This window comes from Schistocerca cancellata, chromosome 1 (genome assembly GCF_023864275.1).
Source record: "Schistocerca cancellata isolate TAMUIC-IGC-003103 chromosome 1, iqSchCanc2.1, whole genome shotgun sequence".
NCBI classification, from domain to species: Eukaryota; Metazoa; Arthropoda; class Insecta; order Orthoptera; family Acrididae; genus Schistocerca; species Schistocerca cancellata.
In genome coordinates this window covers 1048840463-1048867072 of record NC_064626.1, presented here as the reverse complement: position 1 = coordinate 1048867072, position 26610 = coordinate 1048840463, and the positions used below count along the sequence as shown (strand labels likewise).

Here is a 26610-nt window from a genome sequence, read left to right as displayed (position 1 = left end):
TCATTGTTATGCACGATTAATAAATTTATCATACCCAAAATACCTAAACTTGACTGTTGTGACCAAGTGCTGTCAAAACTGCAATCTAACAGCTGTATACCTATAACTAGACTTGTCTAATGTCTTACGAATAAGCTGCTTTGTAGACAACAGTATCAGTAGATACATACAATACAATACCATCTATTAGATACCGGTAGCTGTAACTTTCTACGAGTTGTCTTGGATTCAAGGTTTCAAGGCGAAGCCATCGTTACAGCACGAGAGCTACAAAAAACAAAGAGGAATAACAATATGTAAGGGAGTGCCGAAAATGTAAAAAACTATCGTTGTTATTTCAGTGACAACCACAGTCTAACATAAGACTGTGGTGACCATGGAGGTAAGAATTCTTACCTCCATGGTGGCGACAAACCACGCAGCTTGGGCGGCATCTTTGGCACTGATTAAGACAGTGTTTGAGGTGTTTAACGTACGGCTAATATCTATGGAAGTGTTTGTTTTCGTAAAGTGATGAGAGATAATGTATATGTTTTGTTTCATAGTTATTAAAGTGACATAGTATATTTCGCATGGAACATGGAAGGGATACAAGAACGTGATAATCAGCTTGAAGATCTGAAGAAGTTCATTGACTCTTCAAATGAAAGTGTGAATAGTATTTTAGAAGCGTTAGAATGGGACAGGGATCATATACTTACGACGGTATGTTTATGCAGTACCTGAAACAGCTAAGCAAACTTAACAATGCACTCCCTAAGGAAACGACATTAGTAATCTTTATGACGTTTGCATGTTAACATGCCAGAAATGTACTGTAGTAGTACATTTGTACTGTTCGCAGTTTCATAGCCAAATTGGCCCCCTTTAAACCAAACATAGTCCTCCATCTTCGCCATAGATAAGTAATTCGTAGTTCACGATAACCGAAGATTTCATCAATGCTGGAAGGCGAGCCGGTTGTCACTGTCTTAAGCTATCCATTTATGTAACTTACAAATGGGTGATTCTATGTGAAGGGTGCCTTTATACCAACAAATTATAATAGTACGAAGTATTTGCAATTATAACTTTTCAACAGCAGAAGATCTCACAATCAAACAACTTATTTTTTTTTAAAAAAAAATCATTATTTTATTTCTACATGTAGACATATTTCAACTTCACCTTTGTAGAACTGCTCGGTAAAGAGCATTTACAGTTTGTCAGTTGATTACCTTGACCACCTGCTCTTTTGTTTCTCTTTTGTTACTATGTGCCACACTGTCTGTTCATAACTTGCTGAATTTTCAGTGAAATTTTGAAGCAAATAGAGTGATTTTTCCATATCTACCGCAAATGAAAACTTAACAATCCTTTGTCACACTTGCAAGTCAAACGTGATTTTATTTATGAATGAATTTATCCGTTTGAAAGCTTCTGAAAGTAATGTTGTGCACATGGTCAACATTTTTCTGTGACAATTTTTCTTTATAGTGCCACCCTTTTGTGCCTAAGATTGTGTTGCATGTGTGACACTACTTAAATCCGTTATATTAACATTTATGTTTAAGTGTTACACATTGTGTGAATTAAGTAATTATTTCTGTATTTGATCTTTTGCTGTGTAAACTATTTGACATTTTAAGAATGTCATGTGCCGAGAAATCATGTTTAGAGAAAAACATAAACATGATCCAGAGAAGTATGCAGAACATCGATCAAAAGAGTACGAAAGGTTCAAATTACAAAGGATGAAAGAAAAACAAGCACTTTGAACTGATAGACGTTAAGCCTCAAGTGTGAGCAGGACAGCATAAGACAATAGCAGCATGTAGAAAAGCTAAAATCATGAGGTAAGACAGACACAAGGAAACGTGAAACAATGGTAGCGTTATTATTTGTTGACGAGGTACCAAAACGTATGAGAATGCTGAATCTAGTTCGTAAATTCGAAAAGGGATATAAAGTCTGAATGAAGGAAAAGGGCTAATGTGGTGCAGTTTTATCTGTGTGATGACATTAGCTGCACAGAAAAATTTAAAAATTATGTAGTTCCACAAACTGAGAAGGAAGAACTGTTACAGAAACACAGAAAGATGATAACTATTGCTGAAGCCATTGAAGAGTTGCTCCATAACACTCGAATATTTAGATACCATGCAAACATGAATTTTTGGTGCAAAGTGTGGGAAAAGAGTTATGAGTATTTCCATACAGGATACAAGAATTAATAGTCATCCTTATATTTGACCATGAAGTCTTTGAGAGCATGTCAGACAGGTAAAAAAGATACAATGGGAGCTCTATCCAAAATATTTCAGTGATGAAGAAACAATTCGTAATGAAATACAGTGGACTCAATGGAAAGATGTTGATGGACATCCACAAATTGTAATGGAAGCTGGATTTGTAGCTGAATGTGTGGAAGAAATACAGATGCAGTTGCCAGAATTCAGACTTCATTATAATGTGAAAAGAAACCAGTCTCGGGCACTATGAAGATGTAAAGAGAACATTTGTAAATCACGATGCATTTGTTCAGGAGGATTTTGCAGGAAACTCCACTGCTGTGAGCAAATTTGAAATTCAAAGAGCTCTCCGGCATTAGCAACAGAATGCTATTTTCACTAATTTTGTTCAGTTAAAATGTGGTATCGTCCACAATTATGCCATTATAAGTGATGATTTGCCACATAGAAAACCAATTCCATCTCTTTAAAGTTCATTATGTGATAACATCTGCTAAGGAACGATGTTGAAAGTATCTGTAACCTCTGAAAAAAAAGGAATCATTGACAATTTTGTTGTAGCAAAAAGTCAAAGAAGAAGATGCGAAGGAAAATTTCCCATCTAGCAAAGATACGATTAACATTAAGCCATGGGATTTTCTACTTTTTACATAGGATGCAGGGTTGTTTTGTAGAAGTGAAGGATGTGAGGAAAAAACTAACAAAGTTTTACTCAGCTATGTGCATTCCAGTGGGGAGTATTGGATTTGACTAGTAAATAAAGACAAGTCATGGGAAGACATGTGAAGAAAGTCAAGCTTCTAATTTGAACCTATTTTTCCCCCATTTTATATTGCATGTTTTTAATTGTATGAGTGTTTTTATGTTCATTTCTGTGGTAAATTCCCTTTCATTTCTCCCATATCGTACAATGTATGTACACACACACACACACACACACACACACACACACACACACACACACACACACACACACCATTCTCAAAATGGAATTTAATTATGGTATGCATGTTTTAGAGAAATTTCTATTATTTTGTACTAAACGTGAACACAGAATTTGCAACAAAACAGTATTTCACACGATTTGAGGTTGTTTTGGTCTTCAGGCCAGAAACTGGTTTGATGCATCTCACCATGCTACTCTATCCTGTGAAAGCTACTTCATTTTTAAGTAACTACTGCACCCTAAATCCTTCTGAATTTCCTTAATGTATTCATCTCTTGGTGTCCCTCTACGATTTTTTCCCTCCACATTGCCCTCCAGTACTAAATTGGTGATCCATTGATGCCTCAGAACATGTCCTACCAATCGATCCCTTCTTTTAGTCAAGTTGTGCCACAAATTCCTCTTCTCTTCAATTCTTTTAAGTACCTGCTCATTAGTTACATGATCTATCCATCTAATCTTCAGCATTCTTCTTTAGCACCACATTTTGAAAGCTTCTATTCTCTTCTTGTTTAAACTATTTATTGTCCATGTTACACATCCATACATGGCTACACTCCATACAAATACTTTCAGAAATGACTTCCTGACACTTAAATCTATACTCGATGTTAAGAAATTTTTCTTCTTCAGAAGTGCTTTTCTTGCCATTGCCAGTCTACATTTTATATCCTCCCTATTTCGACCATTATCAGTTATTTTGCTCCCCACATAGCAAAACTCATCTACTACTTTAAGTGTCTCATTTCATAATCTAATTCCCTCACCTGGTTTAATGTGACTACATTCCATTATACTCAGTTTGCTTTTGTTGATGTTCATCATATATCCTCCTATCAAGACACTGTTATTCTGTTCAGCTCTTCCATGTCCTTTGCTGTCTCTGACAGAATCACAATGTCATTGGTAAACCTCAAAGTAGTTATTTCTTCTCCATGGATTTTAATTCCTACTCCACATTTTTCATTTGTTTCCTGTACTGCTTGCTCAGTGTATAGATTGAATGACATCAGGGACAGGCTTCTCAACCACTGCTTCCCTTTCGTGCCCCTCAACTCTTGTAACTGCCATCTGATTTCTGTACAAATTGTAAATAGCCTTTCGCTCTCTATATCTGACTCCTGCAACCTTCAGAATTTTAAGGAAAGTATTCCAATCAACATCGTCCAAAACTTTCTTTAAGTCTACAAATGCTAGAAGTGTAGGTTTGCCTTTCCTTAATCTGACTTCTAAGGTAAGTTGTAGGGTCAATATTGTTTCACAAGTTCCAGCATTTCTACAGAATCCAAACTGATCTTTCCCAAGTCAGCGTCTACCAGTTTTTCCATTTGTCTCTAAAGAATTCGTTTCAGTATTTTGCAGATGTGACTTATTAAACTGATAGTTCGGTAATTGTGACACCTGTCAACAACTGCTTTCTTTGGGATTGGAATTATTATATTCTTCTTGAAGTCTAAGGGTATTTTGACCAGATGGTAGAGTTCCTCTCAGGGCTGGCTCTCCCGAGGCTATCATTAGTTCTAATGGAATGTTGTCTACTCCCAGAACCCTGTTTTGACTTAGGTCTTCCAGTGGTCTGTCAGATTCTTCAGGCAGTATCATATCTCCCATTTCATCTTCACCTATGTCCTCTTCCATTTCCATAATATTGCCCTCAAGTACATCGCCCTTGTATAGACGCTCTCTATCCTTCCATCCTTCCATCTTTCTGCTTTCCCTTCTTTGCTTGGAACTGGTTTTCCATCTGAGCTCTTGATAGTCATACAATTGTTTCTCATTTCTCCAAAGGTCTCTTTAATTTTCCTGTAGGCAGTATCTATCTTACTCCTAGTGATATATGCCCCTACATCCTTACATTTGTCCTCTAGCCATCCCTGCTTACCCATTTTGCACTTCCTGTCAATCTCATTTATGAGACGTTTGTATTCCTTTTTGCCAGCTTCATTTACTGCATTTTTATATTTTCTTCTTTCAACAATTAAATTCAATATCTCTTCTGTAACCCAAAGATTTCTACTAGTGATGATCTTTTTACATACTTTATCCTCTGCTACCTCACTATTTCATCTCTCAGAACTACCCTTCTTCTTCTACTGTATTTACTTCCCCTGTTCTTGTCAATCATTCCCCAATACAACCTCTGGTTCTTTCAGTTTATCCAGGTCCCATCTCCCTAAATTCCCACCTTTTTCGCAGGTTCTTCAATTTTAATCTACAAATTAGAACCAATAGATTGTGGTCAGAGTCCACATCTGCCCTTGGAAATGCCTTAAAATTTAAAACCTGGTTTCTAAATCTCCTTTGTACCATTATATAATCCATCTGAAACCTTCTAGTGTCCTTAGGTCTCATCCACGTATACAACATTCTTTCATGATTCTTTAACCAAGTGTTAGCTATGATGTAAGTGATGCTCTGTGCAAAATTCTACCACACGGCTTCCTCTTTCATTCCTTACACCATGTCCGTATTCACCTACTACTTTTGCTTCTCTTCCTTTTCCTACAGTCACATTCCATTTTCCCATGACTACTAAAGTTTCATCTTCCTTAACTATCTGAATAATTTCTTTTATTCCATCATACAAGTCTTTAATCTCTTCATCAGCTGTGGAGCTAGTTGGCATATAAGCTTGTACTACTGTGGTAGGCATGGGCTTCATTTCTATCTTGGCTACAATAATACATTCACTATGCTTTTCGTAGTAGCTTACCCGCACTCCTATTTTTTTATCCATTATTAAACCTACTCCTGCATTACACTTATATGATTTTGTATTTATAATCCTGTATTCACCTGTTCAGAAGTCTTGTTCCTCCTGCCAACAAACTTCACTAATTTCCACTATATATAGCTTTAACCTATCCATTTCCCTTTTTAGATTTTCTAACCTACATGCCTGATTAAGGGATCTGACATTCCATACTGCGATCCATAGAACTCCAATTTTGTTTCACCTGATAACAACGTCCTCCTGAGTTGTCCCCGCTCGGAGGTCTGAATGGGGGACTATTTTACCTCCGGAATATTTTACCCAAGAGGACGCCATCATCATTTAACCATACAGTAAAGCTGCATGCCCTCGGGAATAGTTAGGGCTGTACTTTCCCCTTGCTTTCAGCCGTTTGCAGTACCAGCACAGCAAGTCCAATTTTATTAATGTTACAAGGCCAGATCAGTCAATCATCCAGACTGTTGCCCCTGCTGCTACTAAAAGGGCTGCTGCCCCTCCTCAGGAACCACATGTTTGTCTGACCTCTCAATAGATACCCCTCTGTTGTGGTTGCACTTACGGTACGGCTGTCTGTATTGCTGAGGCACGCAAGCCTCCCCAACTACGGCTAGTTCCATGGTTGATGGGGGTATGGAAAATTGATGTGCCAGTTGTAATAAAATTTCTACTTTCTGGAAAAGAAGTGGTTCCATTCATCACAATGCAAGAAAAATTTCAATTTTGTTTACATTGTCTGTGTTTGCCTTAACTTGTTCAAACTTCTTGCGTGAATTACTTAAAATACAGGCTACTACAATGTAAGCAATTAAAAATTTTAGCAGGTAAGTTGTGCTATCCATGATGCTTTTTGCAACTGCATTTTTGTCAAAATGTCATACATCTAACCATGAAATGACCTTATTATGGCCCAGTCCTTTTACTCCAGTGATAAATTTCTTAGGAGAACCAATTGATAAACATTTCACCATATAGTATTTGAGTACTGCTGCGCTATAGTATCATAATGATATTTGCGTACTCAATATCATAAACTGTTTTATTTTGATTACGCCTGGTTACAGTAGCTAAGAATGCCTGTGTGCACTTACATAGTGGGGAAAGTTCTGGCAGAATATATAAAATTTAGTAGTAAAGGAGACCACTCACCATATAACAGAAGCTTGGAGTTTTTGAGAGGCACACACAAAAGGGAACAAAACATTTGCTAACTGTCTGAAGAAATACTTTGACAAGCTGACATACAAATACATATGCACATGTTCCCATTATTTAACAGGCACTATGTTGTTGTTGTTGTTGTGGTCTTCAGTCCTGAGACTGGTTTGATGCAGCTCTCCATGCTACTCTATCCTGTGCAAGCTTCTTCATCTCCCAGTACCTACTGCAACCTACATCCTTCTGAATCTGCTTAGTGTATTGATCTCTTGGTCTCCCTCTACGATTTTTACCCTCCACGCTGCCCTCCAATGCTAAATTTATGATCCCTCGATGCCTCAGAACATGTCCTACCAACCGATCCCTTCTTCTAGTCAAGTTGTGCCACAAACTTCTCTTCTCCCCAATCCTATTCAATACCTCCTCATTAGTTACGTGATCTACCCACCTTATCTTCAGCATTCTTCTGTAGCACCACATTTCGAAAGCTTCTATTCTCTTCTTGTCCAAACTAGTTATCGTCCATGTCTCACTTCCATACATGGCTACACTCCATACAAATACTTTCAGAAACGACTTCCTGACACCTAAATCTATATTCGATGTTAACAAATTTCTCTTCTTGAGAAACGCTTTCCTTGCCATTGCCAGTCTACATTTTATATCCTCTCTACTTCGACCATCATCGGTTATTTTACTCCCTAAATAGCAAAACTCCTTTACTACTTTAAGTGTCTCATTTCCTAATCTAATTCCCTCAGCATCACCTGACTTAATTTGACTACATTCCATTATCCTCGTTTTGCTTTTGTTGATGTTCATCATATATCCTCCTTTCAAGACACTGTCCATTCCGTTCAACTGCTCTTCCAAGTCCTTGGCTGTCTCTGACAGAATTACAATGTCATCGGCGAACCTCAAAGTTTTTACTTCTTCTCCATGAATTTTAATACCTACTCCGAATTTTTCTTTTGTTTCCTTTACTGCTTGCTCAATATACAGATTGAATAACATCGGGGAGAGGCTACAACCCTGTCTCACTCCTTTCCCAACCACTGCTTCCCTTTCATGCCCCTCGACTCTTATAACTGCCATCTGGTTTCTGTACAAATTGTAAATAGCCTTTCGCTCCCTGTATTTTACCCCTGCCACCTTCAGAATTTGAAAGAGAGTATTCCAGTCAACATTGTCAAAAGCTTTCTCTAAGTCTACAAATGCTAGAAACGTAGGTTTGCCTTTTCTTAATCTTTCTTCCAAGATAAGTCGTAAGGTCAGTATTGCCTCACGTGTTCCAACATTTCTACGGAATCCAAACTGATCTTCCCCGAGGTCGGCTTCTACCAGTTTTTCCATTCGTCTGTAAATAATTCGCGTTAGTATTTTGCAGCTGTGACTTATTAAACTGATAGTTCGGTAACTTTCACATCTGTCAACACCTGCTTTCTTTGGGATTGGAATTATTATATACTTCTTAAAGTCTGAGGGTATTTCGCCAGTCTCATACATCGTGCTCACCAGATGGTAGAGTTTTGTCATGACTGGCTCTCCTGAGGCCATCAGTAGTTCTAATGGAATGTTGTCTACTCCCGGGGCCTTGTTTTAACTCAGGTCTTTCAGTGCTCTGTCAAACTCTTCACGCAGTATCATATCTCCCATTTCATCTTCATCTACATCCTCTTCCATTTCCATAATATTGTCCTCAAGTACATCGCCCTTGTATAAACCCTCTATATACTCCTTCCACCTTTCTGCTTTCCCTTCTTTGCTTAGGACTGGGTTGCCATCCGAGCTCTTGATATTCATACAAGTGGTTCTCTTCTCTCCAAAGGTCTCTTTAATTTTCCTGTAGGCAGTATCTATCTTACCCCTAGTGAGACAAGCCTCTACATCCTTACATTTGTCCTCTAGCCATCCCTGCTTAGCCATTTTGCACTTCCTGTTGATTTCATTTTTGAGACGTTTATATTCCTTTTTGCCTGCTTCATTTACTGCATTTTTATATTTTGTCCTTTCATCAATTAAATTCAATATTTCTTCTGTTACCCAAGGATTTCTATTAGCCCGCGTCTTTTTACCTACTTGATCGTCTGCTGCCTTCACCACTTCATCCCTCAGAGCTACCCATTCTTCTTCTACTGTATTTCTTTCCCCCATTCCTGTCAATTGTTCCCTAATGCTCTCCCTGAAACTCTCTACAACCTCTGGTTCTTTCAGTTTATCCAGGTCCCATCTCCTTAAATTCCCACCTTTTTGCAGTTTCTTCAGTTTCAATCTGCAGTTCATAACCAATAGATTGTGGTCAGAATCTACATCTGCCCCAGGAAATGTCTTACAATTTAATACCTGGTTCCTAAATCTCTGTCTTACCATTATATAATCTATCTGAAACCTGTCAGTATCTCCAGGCTTCTTCCATGTATACAGCCTCCTTTCATGATTCTTGAACCAAGTGTTAGCTATGATTAAGTTATGCTCTGTGCAAAATTCTACAAGGCGGCTTCCTCTTTCATTCCTTCCCCCCAATCCATATTCACCTACTATGTTTCCTTCTCTCCCTTTTCCTACTGACGAATTCCAGTCACCCATCACTATTAAATTTTCGTCTCCCTTCACTACCTGAATAATTTCTTTTATCTCGTCATACATTTCATCTATTTCTTCATCATCTGCAGAGCTAGTTGGCATATAAACTTGTACTACTGTAGTAGGCATGGGCTTTGTGTCTATCTTGGCCACAATAATGCGTTCACTATGCTGTTTGTAGTAGCTAACCCGCACTCCTATTTTTTCATTCATTATTAAACCTACTCCTGCATTACCCCTATTTGATTTTGTATTTATAACCCTGTAATCACCTGACCAAAAGTCTTGTTCCTCCTGCCACCGAACTTCACTAATTCCCACTATATCTAACTTTAACCTATCCATCTCCCTTTTTAAATTTTCTAACCTACCTGCCCGATTAAGTGGTATGACATTCCACGCTCCGATCCGTAGAACGCCAGTTTTCTTTCTCCTGATAACGACGTCCTCTTGAGTAGTCCCCGCCCGGAGATCCGAATGGGGGACTATTTTACCTCCGGAATATTTTACCCAAGAGGACGCCATCATCATTTAATCATACAGTAGAGCTGCATGTCCTCGGGAAAAATTACGGCTGTAGTTTCCCCTTGCTTTCAGCCGTTCGCAGTACCAGCACAGCAAGGCCGTTTTGGTTAATGTTACAAGGCCAGATCAGTCAATCATCCAGACTGTTGCCCCTGCAACTACTGAAAAGGCTGCTGCCCCTCTTCAGGAACCACATGTTTGTCTGGCCTCTCAACAGATACCCCTCCGTTGTGGTTGCACCTACGGTACGGCCATCTGTATCGCTGAGGCACGCAAGCCTCCCCACCAACGGCAAGGTCCATGGTTCATGGGGGGAACAGACACTTATGTCTTCTGAATTTACCGTGTTTTAGTTTTTATGAAAAAGTTGCCATAAAATTGACAAAGCACGTTAAATGTGATACTGGGGGGATCAGTGTGTTATCACAACATATATTTGTATTCTTTAGCTGCACTAGACCACACTCAGTTATCTCCTTCCAACCTAACATAGACTTCTGGCTAAGGAACAGATCACACTCTTATCACAACCAAAATTTCAGGATGGGTTCACTGTCACACTCCAGCTCATTTCCATTCTTGACATTCCACATCATTTAAATAATGAAAAGAGTAAACACACTGATAGATAAGCAGTCTACAGGCACATGAAAGGATCTCAGAGTTGCAGGATAGGAATGCACATTCATGCTTAGTGACAATTTCAGTCTTGTTCGTGTGCCTGTCCACTGCTCAACATCTCAATTGTACAATGATTGCTTACCTTTTCTCTTTCCATTATTTGTATTCCACTTGAAAGTTTTCTAGTATTCTATTAACATTTCATACGTTGTCCAACCAATATGAGCCATTGGTTTAAAGATGGGATGTAAATTGAACTAAATGCAGGAATTTACAGTGTGTCACATACAGGTAAGTTATAACAGGCTAATGTGTTTGATATTTAATTGATGCCTGTGATACCCCTTTACCAACTCACAGACTGCCATCTTTTACCTAACCTAGACTTAAGATTGCACCACAAATCATTATGTTACTGCAACTAAGATATTGTATTCACATTTATTTGCTTTGCCAACTTACAACCAAATTGCCGCCTTTCAACCTAACTTATGCCAGTCTGTCGCTACAGTCAACATTCAAAAAAAAATCATGTAGACGCAAAAGAGGGCCAGTGTTGTGTTCTATTCCCGCTTCGTTTTGTGTGTGTGTATGTGTGTGTGTGTGTGTGTGTAGAGGGGTTGTAATAGTTTACTGCTTAACACATGGTGGATGAAATTTGTGTCACAAAATTTTAACCCTGGATAGCTTATGCCAGTAGGAACCAAAATTACTAATGTCATGTAGGTCGACAACACACAATTTTTAAACTACAGAAACTTGGTGCCAAGCGCTCCGATTGGCCACGGAATTGCCATGTTGCCGGATGCTCTGGACAACGCATGACCATGAATGCTTTGCCTGCTGGAGTTTGTGATGTATCCAAGGTGACCTGCACGCTCAGTGGTAACGTGCTGGTCTTCCACCCGGGGGGCCTGGGGGCGAATCCTGATGAGGTCCTGACACATCCATTATAGTTTCATGATAAGACGTACCGGGAATCAACCTGTCAACAGCTGTTAGTTTGCATACAGAAAGCCTTTTACAGATTGTGTTGGCCCTGAAAAGGGCGTTTTTTGTAGCTAGGACATTGTTTGCCTAAAGCAGGTGCTCGAACTGGCGACCCTCTGACATGACACAAGCTTGTTAACATCGAGTTTTGTTTTGCCGAACTCTTTCAAAGAGTCCTGGTATTACCCTGATGTGATTGGTGGCATGTTGAATGCTATCCATTAATTCCTTTTTGTTTCTTGTTGGTTCGTGTCTAGATGTGTGAACTAGAACCTTGAAGAATCCCCACAGGAAAAAGTCTGGTTGCATGAGGTCTGGTGATCGCAGGGGCCAGTGTCCTATGAGCACCTCTCCCAATTACCCCGCCGTTGAAGAGCTCATTTAAATATCCGCACACAGAATGACTGTTATGTGCGAGTGCCCCATCATGCTGCAACCACATGCGTAGCCATATGTCCAGGGGAACATCTTCTAGCAGGCTGGGTAGAGTTTCTTGCAAAAAGTGAGCCTAATTTGCCCCGGTAAGTTGAGGAGGTAGGTGGACCAGCCCAATCAGATGGTCACCCTTAATGCCTGCCCAAATGTGAAAGAAAATCGTACCTGGTGTCTGTGGACACGTGTGACATGAAGATTTCCTCTTGCCCAGTAATGAACATTTTGAGTGTTGTAAAGGCCGTCCGGATGGGAGATGCACTCATTGGTAAACAACACAATGGTGGGAAGTCGGGATCTTGTGCAACACATCGCAGAAACCCTAGTCTCTGTTCATAGTTCGCCACAGGATTTAGGTCTTGGGCAGGGTGAAAACTAAATGGATGCTGGCTGTCATCTCTCAAGACCTCCCAGACTAACTGATAGTGACCCCCTTGTCGTGTCCAAACACTTGAGTACTTCTTGTAGGTGCTTCCTCGAAGCACTCAAGAACAGTTTCTTCAAGTGTAGCATCCTGTTGTGTTCAAGGTCTTTCAGCTTCACCATGATATCCTGGTAATGAGCCTGTTTCCCCAAGTCACCGGTGAGTTGCTGTGAGCGTTTGTGGGTGTGTGTGGCATCTTGCTGGGTACTGTTCCTCATACAACCGTCGAGCTTCGTGCGCACTATCGTCGGGTAGTCAATAAACAAAAACCATATCTTGTTCTTCTTCAAACAGATACTGTGCCGCCATGCTTACTGTATGACTAAATCGCAGGTGACGTGTGTGTGCTCCGAAGCGAAGCTTATGTGTGAATGCCTCTGACGTGAAGTGGAGACAAACAGCAAGACCTATTTGACACATGTGCATATCATGTTGTGGGCAGTGACCGGGTGGGGGTGGGGGGGGGGCGTTTGTATGTGTGAACCGACAACCATAGCGCTGCCCATCAACTGATGAACAGCAACAGGGCAACCCCATGGCCAGTTGGAGCGCATGACACCTAGTTTCTATAGTTTAAAAATTATACATTGTCAACCTACACAACATTAGTAATTCTGGTTGCTACTGACATCAGCTATCCAGGGTTAAAATTTCATGACACAGTTTTTCTCCACCCTGTAGAATAGGCATACTGGCATACTTACACTAACAAACAAATAAGCACTGAGCGAAGTCAGTTATATGCCCTCACATTTGTGTCACCTTATAAAATAGACAAAACACATTTGGGACTGCAGAGGTGTGTAGCAGAAAATAACTTTTCTGTACCTCCTTAATACTATGCAGTGTTGTGTATTTTAAGAACTATGAAAGTAAATGAGAATAAATCCATTTATGAATGATCCTCTAACTGATATTAAAACTGTTTTGAGGCTAATGTTTAGTAATTCTGCTGTTTGCAGTAACTACAGAAAGCAACTTTGAAACTGCACCATATCAGCAGTTTTTATTTTGTGCTTTCTTGTATATGTTACTCTCTAGTTTGCGAAAGGATGAATTGAATACCATCACAGTTTGTTTACTGACACTTTCCAGGACATTTCAAGCAGTATGGTGACTTGCCCAATAAGCAGCCAACACAGGGTACCAAATGAAAGAATGTCCAAACATGTTACTCTTTGCAAGTGGAAAAATGAAGGGTACAGTGATGCAGATGTGCCATTGCCAGAAGTAACTGAGCACAACAGATCTACTATTGTTCTTGGTGAGTATAAGTGTTCTGAATTTTTTAATGTAGATGTACAGTATGAAGAAATCAAGTACAAATTCTTTGTCTGCACAAATGTGTGGTTATTATTAAAAGGAAGAAACCATTTTTAATGCAGCCATATTCTATAAATTAAAAGTGATATACAATTGTAGCTAACAGGGTACTGTACTATTCCATCTTATTATAAGGAATTTTTGTTGAAAAATGGCAAAATTCAATAACATTTTTCTTTTTTCCCAATTAGTGGAGAGATGAAAAACAAGCTCACATATTTTGGATGTAATCGGAAGACCAAATAACTTCCAGTAGTAGTTATCCTTTTGTCCCTTTTCAGAACACATTTCTGATATATATAAACGAACATAAAATTGATGCATTTACTTTGGGCTTGACTAGTTTTGATGGAGAATTTTTTCGAAATGGCCTCTTTGATTAAATTTCATTAGCTGTATTCAGTCGAAGGTAGAAGGCTCTCAGAAGTATGCTAAAGATGTCACGGATGTATGTTTTATTCAAGTGCAGTACATATATTCCTCACAGAATAAAATAAAATATTAAGTTTCAGAAGTTCTATGAAGATACTCTCCAGTGGAATAGAAAAATTCAGCAGAAACTTGCTCAATTCAATTTTAAACTCCAACACATTATTCATAAGAATTTAATATGGTCTGATAGATTACTGAGTACTTGTGTTCTGACAAAGCTTATGCCTTTTCCTACTAATAAACCAGCAGCAAAAAAATAATGTGTACTGCAAATGTTACTGAAGTACTGCACATTATTAAGTCTAAGTTGTGGATTTCTTTGACTGACATTACAATCTGTCTGTGGTTCCCAAAACTAAACACTATCTACTCTTTACCTCTCTCCCTCTCCCTCCCTCCCTCCCTCCCTCCCTCCCTCCCTCCCTCCCTCCCTCCCTCCCTCCCTCTCCCCCTCTCCCCCTCCCCCTCCCCCCCTCCCCCCCTCTCCCACTCCCTCTCCCTCTGTCCCTCCCCCCTCCCCCTCTCACCCATTCTGGAAAACTCCCAGAGATACAAGATAAGGAATTGTACAGTGGAGTTAATTTTACTCAAGTGAGAAAGTAAATTCTGATCATGGAGGTATTTCTTTTAGGTATCATTTTGATCACAATAACACTTACCTCAGCTGATAATGTGTCTGATTGCTTTATTTCACAATAACTGTTGTTTTGTTTCAGTAGCTCTATTTGACTGTTCTGGAAATAACTTTTTGTATGCTTGTCAATCATATAATTTCTTTCACTCAGTGCTGGAATGATTCGAGACGAGGTTGCTCAAATCATTCAATTTTTCTTTTATTGGTATCTGTTTGCAGCTGCTTTGTATTCATATCAAGAAATTTCTTGCACTTCAGAGTGATATCCTTGTTTCATTAAGCTTTTGTATGATAAAACTGTTGTGCTCCTACTAGAATATCGTTTTTCTTAGCAGACCAACTTTACTTTGAAGTAATTCACTTGCATTAAGATGAGATGTAAGACGTAAGTTAGTTTGATAGCACAGTTTGGTTTTTATTTCCAATTGCAGACATTTCAGAATTCTTCCATAATCTTCACTGTCTTGTGCCTCCAGAAAGAAGTGTGATATTATTTTGGATTCAATATTGTTCCCATCTTCATTACATTTCTCACAGTGTGCTCAAATACCCTGTCTTGTGGTAAGCAAGACTGTTGACACGGAAATTCCAGTACCACACATACTACTAACCAGCCACCAAGTATCGCATTTGATGTAATGCCGCCAAATTATACACTTTTTCATGCCCACATGCAAACTACGTATGCCCTGTTGGTACATAACAAAAGATAATAAATCCAAAGGTAATGACACAATACATTGCCAATTTGTGTTAATGTAATTGATGTCACACAGTTGTAATATAAACCCTGTTTTAACTTAGTATTCAAAAGTGGACCAACTTGAAAGGATTTAATATAATGTTGTGGTCTTCTGTACGGAGATGGGTTTGATGCACCACTTCTTGCTAGTCTACCCTATGCAGATCTTTCCAACTCTGCACACTACAGCACCCTGTATGCATTTGAACCTATTTGTAAGTAATGCTGAGTAATATTTACTCATTTGGATTAAGTACTTTCCATTATAAACTGGTCTGCATGATGTGCAAGCAGTGTATTCATAAATAATTTTAAATTTACCAATAAACTGAAACCTGCTCGTTATTTTACTGACAGTTGAACCTACCCAAGTGTTTCAACTCGTGTCCTTGCATATTGCTGTTCCTTACATTTGTAAAACTATTTCTAATTATGTGTCACTAATCTTAATGTGAAATGATGCAAGATCTTTGCATTCAGTGAAAACCATCTAATTATCTATAAGAAGCTCCACAAACTAAAATCCAGGTTGTTCATGATAAACAACTCTTCCCCCCCCCCCCCCTCTCTCTCTCTCTCTCTCTCTCTCTCTCTCTCTCTCTCTCTCTCTCTCTCTCATTCACATGTAGTGCTAACAAGTACTTTGCTCCCATCTCAGCCAATAGTGCTGTGTTAAGGAAGGTGTATGTAGATTTAAAATGCAAAAGGAATATTGTGATAATCCTCCATTCACTAATTCCTGTTGTTAGCTACCAGCTATTATCAGGCTATGGGCAATCTCTTTTTGTCTAACAACAACGCCACACATGGTAATGGCTAAGCTCTGCAGAATTATTATGAGGGTTGCCCAGAATGCAATGCTCCGCTTTTGTTTCCTCAGCTGAAAACCATGCTATGAATGCAAAATGGTACATATGTATTATTTGAAGTCTCTGAGTGAGAGCCAAGTTTCCCTCACTTCCGGCAGATTGTGTTGCTGCAGGACAGTTTCAAAATGGTGTCTTTAGGTGATGTATGTTACAAGCAACATTCCGATGTTGAATTTCTCACTGCAGAGAAAGAAACTGTGGGGAATATTCACAAATGCTTGTGCAAAGTCTGCGGAGCTTCTGCTGTTGACAAAAGTACAGTTAGTAGCTGGACAAGGATTGGTACCGACAGAGAATACAAGCTTTTGTTTCATACAGGAGGAGGGCCACAGAACGGGATGGAGATTATATGGAAAAATAGTGTATGTAATAAAACACCATTCTTTCGTGTGTGTAATTCTCAGTGAAGGAAAAATAATGTGGTGCATTACTTTTTGGGCAACCCTCGTACGATGAACTGATGTAAGCTTATAGCAAAACACTGCTAGCACACCAGTGTTACCTACAGAATTAACAAGGAGAAACACAAGAATCCCAGTGCTGGCGATAATTTATTTTGTGTTCTCATTTTGGTAATCTTCATATGTAATACATTATAAATTTATTAAAGGTCAGATGGAATTATTACAATTCAGAGAGAACGATGTATGTGGTAGAACAGCGGTAGATAGACACCAAGCCTGGTTAAAGTATCAGAGTCATAAAACAGAAGAATCTCACAGATGAGGAAGGATGAAAAAGATCAGAAAGAATGAAAGATATTGGGCAATTCTGAAAGAAAACCTACTGAAGAATATGACCAGAAAATGACTGAGTGAAGTTGCAATGAGGCTGTAAAAGAAGAAGAATTCAGATCTTTTTGGTGTGCATGCAAATGAGAATTTTGAGCCACCTGGCAGCAATAACACTACTTGCTACATTGCTGTTTGTGAATGTTAAATCCTAAACATGACTTTCTCTATTATGCGAACTTCTTTGTGTAAACCTCAGAGGGCCTGAAAATAATGCATTTGATTTAATTTGCATTGTAAATTTGGTGTTGCTAGTAGAAAATTTTAACTCGAGAGATAGCTTTACTGCTATGAGCTAGGCTGGTTGTAAACTTTCATTAAAATAACAGTGCCTGTAGTTGTCAACTTACCATTTAATTAACATACTTTTCAGATATTGAAGCTTAAGTTCGTTTTGTATATTCCTTTTTTTTTTTTCAATATTAATTCTTTGGTGTTTTTTCTGCTATGATAACAAGAGATATTATTTCAAACAAAATGTGTAACTTCTTGCAAATATTGCCTGCACGTGTGGCATAGTATACTGAAGTCCTAAGTTGAAATCAGATTTCTTTTCACTTTGTCTCAATGATTCCCTAAAAGAGATGAATGAAAATATTTTTGATTTTAACGCAGTACTTCATCCATAACAAAGAAAAATTATATCTGCACTGTTTCAGACGCTATCTGGCCACTCTGTTTTTAGTGCTCAGCTTTTTATTACTTTTTCACAGTTGGATTATTCTTTGGAATCCACAGCTTGGTATAATTGACGTGTATTCCACAAGGTGTCACGCCCATTACTTTTGTTGCTCTGGGTGGAGTCAGAGATGGCATCTCATGCATCTCTCTTTTCTTGGTATCATCACTTATGAAATAGAAAAAAAACCAAAGAATTACATATTTACGTAAACAGTAAAACATTACTTAAGTTTTATGCAGTTTCATTTCTGTGTTCATTTTAGTTAGAGTGAATATGACACTGAAGCGGCCTTATGAAGCATAAAAAATGAAAATGGAACATTATGACGTGCAGAAGAAAAAGAGCATCATTTATGTGAAACAGGGATGCTTCCTTAAATTACCTATGAGTTTTAGTTACTACTACTGACCCGTAGGATATATTTACCGAACTTCCTAATGGGAACCAACATGGAATAACTGAACTGTCAAGAACACATATTGAGTGAAGAATCACAATGGCCCGCCCTCCCCCACCTCGTGCTGTTCATGAATGGCAGCACAGAAGGTCAAACGACCAGACTGACATACAGTTTTACAGTCGGGGTGCATCGGATAACCAAGAGAGTGCTCCTTCTGTCATATGAAATCACACCCCAGACTATACCTCCAGGTGTAGATTCAACGTATCCAGCACATAGACAGATTGGGTTCAGGTCCTCACCTGGCTTCCTCCTATGCAACACAAGGACATCACTGGCACTGAGGTGGAACCAGCTTTCATCAGAAAACACAACAGACCCCCACCCTGCCCTCCAGTGAACTCTCACTGGACTCCACAGAAGTTGCAAATAGTGGTGGTTCGGGGTCAGTGGAATGCACACTACAGGATTTCTGGCTTGTAGCTGTTCTCGAAGTAACTGATTTGTAACAGTTCTTTGCACCACTGTGATGCCAACTGCTGCTCAAATTACTGTCACAGATTCACTGCAGTGCCCCAGAGCCCTATGCCAAACACGAGTCTTCCCTCTCGCTAGTGCCACTTGGCCGTCTGCAGCCCGGTCTCCTTACGACCATACATTTTTGTGACCACTGCTGCCAACAACATGTACAGTGGTCACATTCATACCAAGTCTTTGTGCGCTGCCACAGAATGAACATCCAGCTTCTCAGAAACCTATGACATGACCTTGTTAAAATATTTTGTCTATGTGTGATTCTTTCTCTCACCTTTGGAAATTGTACTTAAGAATTTTTAAATAAGATTACATGTATGTTAACAGTATTTGGGTTTTGGCACTGTGTCATTCTTTCCAGAATCTTTAGATCCAGTGTTTCATCATTCTTGCTGAGGCTTTCCTCTGGAAACTGGCTTCACACTGTGATGCACTGTCAGAATTTCACATATTTAGAAAAATACACTTCTTACATGTATTGCTGTAAAAGTTCATGATTGACTGACTATTCAGTGACAATACTGTGATTGAAGAATTTTTAACTTTATGGACAGTGCCCGCAATAACCTATGTTCTCATAAAATTAAATAAATGTGCACTGAGATGAATGTTTTACAAAATTTTTGCCAGGCCACTGAACACACTATTATTATTATTATTATTATTATTATCATCATCATTATCATCATCATCATTATTAGTTCATTTTTCTTAATATTTCAGATAAGCAGCGTCAGTTGTATCTTTTGAAGCAAATAACTCCCAAATCAGAAGGTAAGAGATACAAAGTAACATTTTTATTTTTTCTCAAAAAAATGTAACCAGGCTTGTTTATTGATTAGTTGGCTAATCGATAAATTACATAGCCTTTATCTTATTAGAGGGAAATACTGTTACAGTAAAATGCAGTTTTAAGAAATGTATAGATGTTGGTCGCTGTATGTCTGCTGTGCAAGAATGTAATTCTTTTTAAATGGTGTGGGTTATTAAAAGATGCTGCAGAGGTGCGAAAACCAAACTTATGTTTAGAACTGAAGTATATATGTAAGGTTATTTATTTCATGAAATATTATAAGAAACTTTCAAACAAAGAGTACCATTATTGTTGGTGAATGTGAATGGTGAAAATAAAATTAAAGATAAGCAGAAATTACAAAACATTTTCAAATCGTATGAGTCACAAATTCTTAAGGTGTGTGTCCACTAGCAAGTAAACTTCTTCAAGTCACTTCCAGAAGCTACTAGAAGCTACTTCTGTAAGTTCTTCAACTTGGAAACATCCCCAGCAAACCAACTTCCCAATGCTTCATCAAGTTCCAGAAGGAGCTTCCACAAGTTATTGGGAACCGTATCTTGCAGCTTGCAACTTGCCAGTTGCTAGAAGTTTTTCTCAAACTTTCAGAACTTCTGTGGATTCAATAGCAGTACAGAAATGTCAGTGTTGAAAAGGAGAAAGGCATAAAGGTGTGCCATGGAAGCCTTAAAATTTACAACTGGCCATAATAAGTCAAGGAAGTGTGAAATGGATTTACTGATTACTTTGTTTCACCAGAAGAGCAAGTAGAATACCAGTGCAGATGTCTTAAAATTTAACTGAATTTGTAATGTTAGTGTAAAAGTAATACATAAATTTGCAGAAATCAAAGAGTAATTAGAAGACGATCTCTTGGTTCTATAGCTTGCTGCACATTTGTACCCTGTTCTTGAATATTTGATTGTACTATGGACAGAAAACGTTCAGAGCTTGCATAAAACATTCTCAGAAAGTTTTTAATCTGAGTGAAGTTCATTCAGTGGTTTCCAAATCTTCACCCAAACATTTCCTTTTTCTGACTTTGTTTTTCATCACAATTTTTCTTCAGTAATAGTAATAATGCGGGAATGCTTATCTGTTTCACAACTCAACTGTAGTGCAAACGCTTCTCTGAGTACTTGCAGCAAGTGCATGCAGAAGTTACTTGCTAGTGGACACAGACCTTTTATGCCACAGCCTACTGCCTATATTTATAATAATAACAATAAAAAGAGAGAGAGAGAGAGAAGAAATGAGGAGCTGAGTATGAAAGCACCATTGGTACACTGTGAATTCTGAGACAGTATGGACTATGAGTGGGACAAAATGTTAAAGTTTGGCATTAGATGCAGATGGAAGTGTCAGTGATACATATAAACAGGGAGACTGAATAAAAAAGGTTTTCCTAGTGTTATTATTTTCAAATAAAAATAATCATGGAATCCATTACACATTTCTAATTCTAAATATATTAATAACCAGTTAAATGAGAGGAATCACGAGAAACAAAGCAAATTGCAAAAGATTTCAAGCATTTAAATAATGAGGTTAGATATAAAGCTGTAAGTGCCATTAGCATAGGTATGAATCATTCATGGCCTAACAATGAAACTACAGTGGTTGAAGCAAGATGGTTGCTACAAGTCACAATTTTAATTACTCAGACCTTTGGAAAAAGAAAATATTTATTGTAGGTTAAACAAGAAAGGGAAGATGAACTGTCTTTTAGACTGGAAGGAAATTACTATTACAAACAAGAGCATTTAGAAAATGAAGCAGAAGCAGAGTTGAGCAGAAAAGGGAAGATAAATGGTACAATAAAGTAAAATAATTAAAAAAAATGGGTCTGAGATCAGTGGTTTGTTTTGATTTATTGAAAGAAAAGAAAGGATGGTGACAGAAAGAGAACAAGAGGAGAATAGGAAAAGAACACTGGTTTGTATAAACAGGAAAGAGTAGAGGAAGAAATGGCACTAGGATAGGAAAAACTGAACAAAAAATTACCACTAGTAAAAGTGGAAAAAATGACAGAGAAATGTGATGGTAATGTTATGAAAATGATAGACTGCCACCCACCATAAGCAGGATGCCGACAAGCCACAGTTAGTCACAATAAAAAGACTGCTAAACATTTAAGCTTTTGGCTGAAAGGCCTTCTTCAGAAACAGAAAGCACCCAAACGTGGCCTAGCCTGACCAACAAGTTATCCATTTCTAGTTGCAACCCCTCTGTACACAATGATCTGTAGCTTTTCAAATTCTGTCAGTCCTTATCTCTCGCCAACCTAGTCCTGCAAAACTATATAAATCAGGTACAAATATCCTTGCAATACCTCCTCTCCATCCATAAAACTCTCCAGCTCTGCAATCCCTAATTCCCTCATTCCATTTCCCAGATTGAAACTCTTATCCTCCAAGACATAGAGCAGCATGCACAACCCCACCTCAAAAACCTCTCCAACCTTGTTCGTCTCCTACTCCCGCCATGGATTGCCATTCTCCATCACCAAAAGAGGAGCCGTCAAACCTCCACTGCATCCCCTCATAGCCGACAAGCCCTGCCTCACAGACCTACTACATTTACCACACCCTCAGAAACTACATCCCACCACCATACCGAATCTAGAACCTAAAAAGACCCAATCTACAGTCATGAATCTGACTTCCAAAAGCCTCTGTCCCACAGAAGTATCAGTGTTTTCCGAAGCCCTTACCTTTCACCCCACTCCCATATTCAATCACAATGGACTTTTTAAAAGCTCTTCTTTTCTTCTCCCTGTCCTTACAATTGAAACAATTTTTTCCCGCTAACCCAACCAATTGGACCCAATCCAAAATCAGTATTGAATCCTGATTCAGTTCACTCCTCTGCACAAACATGATCCATCCCCATTGCCCCCAAACCTTCCTCAGTTAACTTTCTAGAATTTGCTAACCTTGAATCTGGTCTCATCATCATTCCTGAAATCTCTCAACATGGGAACCAGCCTTACATCTGCAGAAAGAACTGCAGTCCACCACCTAAAAAATTATGCCAACCTGTAATCCTAACTGCCCCCTAAGGCTCCATCACTGAAGTTATGAACTGCAGGGATTACCTGGTGGAGGGACCCTACTGGCTGTCAGATTCATCCATAAACTCAGCCACCCTGGACACCCCATTGTGACCAATTTCTGTGCCCTCACTGAGAGAATCTCTGCTCTCATTGATCAGCACCTTCAGCCTATTACCTGTAATCTATCCTATATAAAAGACACCAACCATTTCTACCACCAACTCTCCACAATACCTGTTCCTTTAGCAGCCAGCACCAAGCTCTTAACTGTTGATGCCACCTCCCTCTACGTATTGTTCAATAGTGGCAAGACTTGGATATTAACCCAGGGAATTGCTGGTATTGAACAACACTTTTCCCCATGCCCGACTGACTCCCGATCCTATGACCTCTTTCCTGGTCACCATGACCAGCTATATCCTCCCATACAGTTACTTCTCCTTTGAAGGCATCACCTACAAACGAATCTGGGGTACAGCGGTGGGCACTTACAAGGCACCCTCCTGAAACTTTGTCCGAACGGGCCCTGGAAGACCCAACGGTACTGACCGACCGCCGTGTCATCCTCTGCTGATAGGGGTCACTGGATGTGGATATAGAGGGCATGCGCTCAGCACACCTCTGTCCCAGCCGTTGTTAGTTTTCGTGACCAGAGCTGCTACTCCTCAATCAAGTAGCTCCTCAATTTGTGTCATGAGGGCTGAATGCACCCTGCTTGCCAAAATCACTCGGAAGACCAGACAGGTCACCCATCCAAGCACTAGCTAAGCTTGACAGTGCTTAACTTCGGTGTTACCACTGCGGCAAGGCCGTTGACAACATGACGTCATCCTATGCCAACTTATTCATGGGACACCTAGAGGAATTCTTCCTGAACACCAAGAATAGCAAACTCTTCACCTGGTTCAGGTTGAATGGCAACATCTTCATGGGTTGAACAGAGGGTGAGAACACCCTGTACACATTCCTCCACAACCTCAACACCTTTTCCTCCATTTGCTTCACCTGGTCCTCCTCAACCAAATAAGTCACATTCCGTACTGTTGACCTCCACGTCAAGGATGGCTACATCAGTACCTGTATTCAGACCAGCCCTACCAACCACCAACAATATATCAGTTTCACAGCTGCCAGCTATTCCATAGCAAGAAGTCCCTTCCATACAGTATAGCCACCTATGTTCATCGCATCCGTATTGGCAAGCAGTCCCTCTTCAAATGTACCAAGGGTCTCACTGAGGCCTTCACAGGCCGAAATTACCTTCCTGAGCTCATTCAGAAACTGATCTCCTCCGTCCAGCCTCTCCAGTCAGCTACCACCTCGCACAGTCGTCACTCAGTGCCATCTAGGACTGGAGCAATTGACAGGATTTTGACTACATCTCATCTTGCTCTGACATGAGGAATATGCTATGTACTATCCTCCCCATCCCTCCCACAGTGGTATTCTTCCATCCACCAAACCTGTGTGGTATTCTTTTTCGTCCTGACTCTACCCCTGCTCCCAAACCCTTGCTTTATAGTAACATCACTGTAATAGACCTAGATGCAGGAACTGTCCCATACACCTTCCCACCATCCACTACTCAAGTCCTGTCACAGACACGAAAACCAGAGCTATCTGCAAAAGCAGCCATGTGATTTACAAACAAAACCGCAACTACTGCACTGCTTTCTATGTGGGGATGACAATTAACAAACTGTGTGCCCACATGAATGACCGTCACCAAACTGTGACCAAGAGACAAACGGACCACCCAGTTGCTGATCATGCTGCCCAACACAATGTGCTCTACTTCAGTGACTGCTTCATAGTCTGTGCGATCTGGATCCTTCTTACCACTACGTGCTTTTCATAATTGCGCAGGTGGGACACCTCCTGTTATGTGAGTGCAACCACTAGGCTTTTCCCCAGCTCTATTTCTCTCCTGTACCTTCTTCTTTTTCTGCTCCCATAGCAGCCCTATCCTGACTCCATCATGTTCCCTGCTTACTATCAGAGGCAGCACAACACCTTCCCCCACCCCTACCATCATATCCTTCCCCCTCCCAATCCCACACTGCCTCCTTAGCACCACCACCACCACCACCTAACACACATTGCTGCTCAGTGAGGTGCATTTGCAGTCCGCAATTGGGCCACAGTAGCCGGCCAGAGAGATTGGCAGTGTGTGTGCGTGTGTGTGTGTGTGTGTGGGGGGGGGGGGGTCTGTCTGTCTGGGGGGTGGGGGTGGGGGGCTGTGCGCATACTGTTTCCAAAGGAGGCGTTTTGGCCAAAAGCTTAAATGTTTAGCGGTCTTTTCATTGTGCCTGTGTGCTGTCTCAGTGCTGCCTCTGTGTTGTGAGTAGCAATCTGACCTTTTCATAATATTGTTGTTATTCCATCCTGAACTTTCCTAATAATGGAATATGTTAGAAAGTGACCTCTGTTCACATTCCATACTCTGGTAATGGGGGGATATGTTGGGCCACAAAAAAGTATTTAAGTTTTGGTTGTCTTGCTGCAGTGTGTATAACATGACTAATAAATTGTCTGTAAGGTTTCCTTTCTTGGACCATTCATACATAGTAATAGTTTGATGTTCCTGTAGTTTACAGTACTTCGTGAGCTTCTCCAGTTTTCAGCCCTTGGTTTGGTCAATTTGGTACATAGACCTCTCCAGCTTTCTCCGTCCTCCCACTGTTTTTCTCTCCCAACTCTGTGTTAGTCTTCTAGTCTTGTATTCACACAATCCTTCACTCCAACAATCCATCTGCCTCTGGGCCTTTCTGTAGGTATCTTGCTCCCATTGTCATTTCATGAGCCTATCTCAGTATCCTGCTTAAGTCAGGTGAGTACAATAGGTTGTATAGCACTTAGCAGCCCCATGAGTCAAACAAATCAGTGACAGCTTGTCCTGTACATACTTGAGCATTGTCCTGCAAAATGATGGTCAGGTCCTGCAGAAAGTGTCATCACTTCTGTCTCTAAGCTGATTGTAGGTTGTGTTCCAAAAATGAACAGCATAAAGAAAGAAGTGGTGACACTTTCAGCAGGATCTGAACATCATTTTACAGGACAGTGTGTGGATGCAAACTGTTACTGATTTGTTTGACTGGTGGGGCTCCTAAGTGCTATACCATCTACTGCACTCCCCTGACTTAAGCCCTCGTGAGTTCAACTCGATTTCTAAACTGAAGGAAACACTTCATGGCTTCCGCTTCAGAACTGCTACAAATTCGTTGGGCAATAGATCGTGCCGCTCGAACTGTCAACACAACTAGCACTGCTAAGGGTATCTTACGACTTCAACATCGTGGCAATGGGTAAAACTTTGAAACGTGTATCTATTTTGTATGAGCTGTAAATAAATAGTTGCCAGTATTAAAGTGCCAACCCTCGTATTTCCTTTACTTTTCTCATGGTCAGCCTTCTATTTCTATTTTTCTGAAGGTTTTCCTAGATTTAACTTCTTTTCACACTACCATACACTTTCACAGTGTCCAGGAACATCATTATTAAATCCTTGCCATATTTGTATTCTCTCTCTTGAAGCTGCCTTATGCTAGAAATTAACATTCTGATAAGAGTCGTTTGTTTTAGCATTTGCTTTAGTGTTCATTATGCTGTTTTTCTAGAAACCTGGGAAATCCCATTTAGGTCCAGCAGCTGGTATTGTAGACTATTTAGCCTTCACAAGTCACATTTTCTGGGATGCACCACATGGAGGCTAGT

General features: G+C 39.7%; 1 protein-coding gene across 1 annotated transcript in view; it reads left to right on the top strand.

Annotated features, from left to right (window-relative positions):
* Positions 1–471: 471 nt before the first annotated feature.
* Positions 472–26610, top strand: part of LOC126090452 (U11/U12 small nuclear ribonucleoprotein 48 kDa protein-like) — a 67303-nt gene continuing 41164 nt past the window's right edge. The window contains exons 1-3 of the mRNA XM_049906988.1: positions 472–705; positions 13737–13905; positions 19772–19822. Coding sequence (XP_049762945.1) covers positions 580–705; positions 13737–13905; positions 19772–19822 — 346 coding nt within the window. The 5' untranslated portion in view covers positions 472–579. The remainder of the gene's footprint in view (positions 706–13736; positions 13906–19771; positions 19823–26610) is intronic.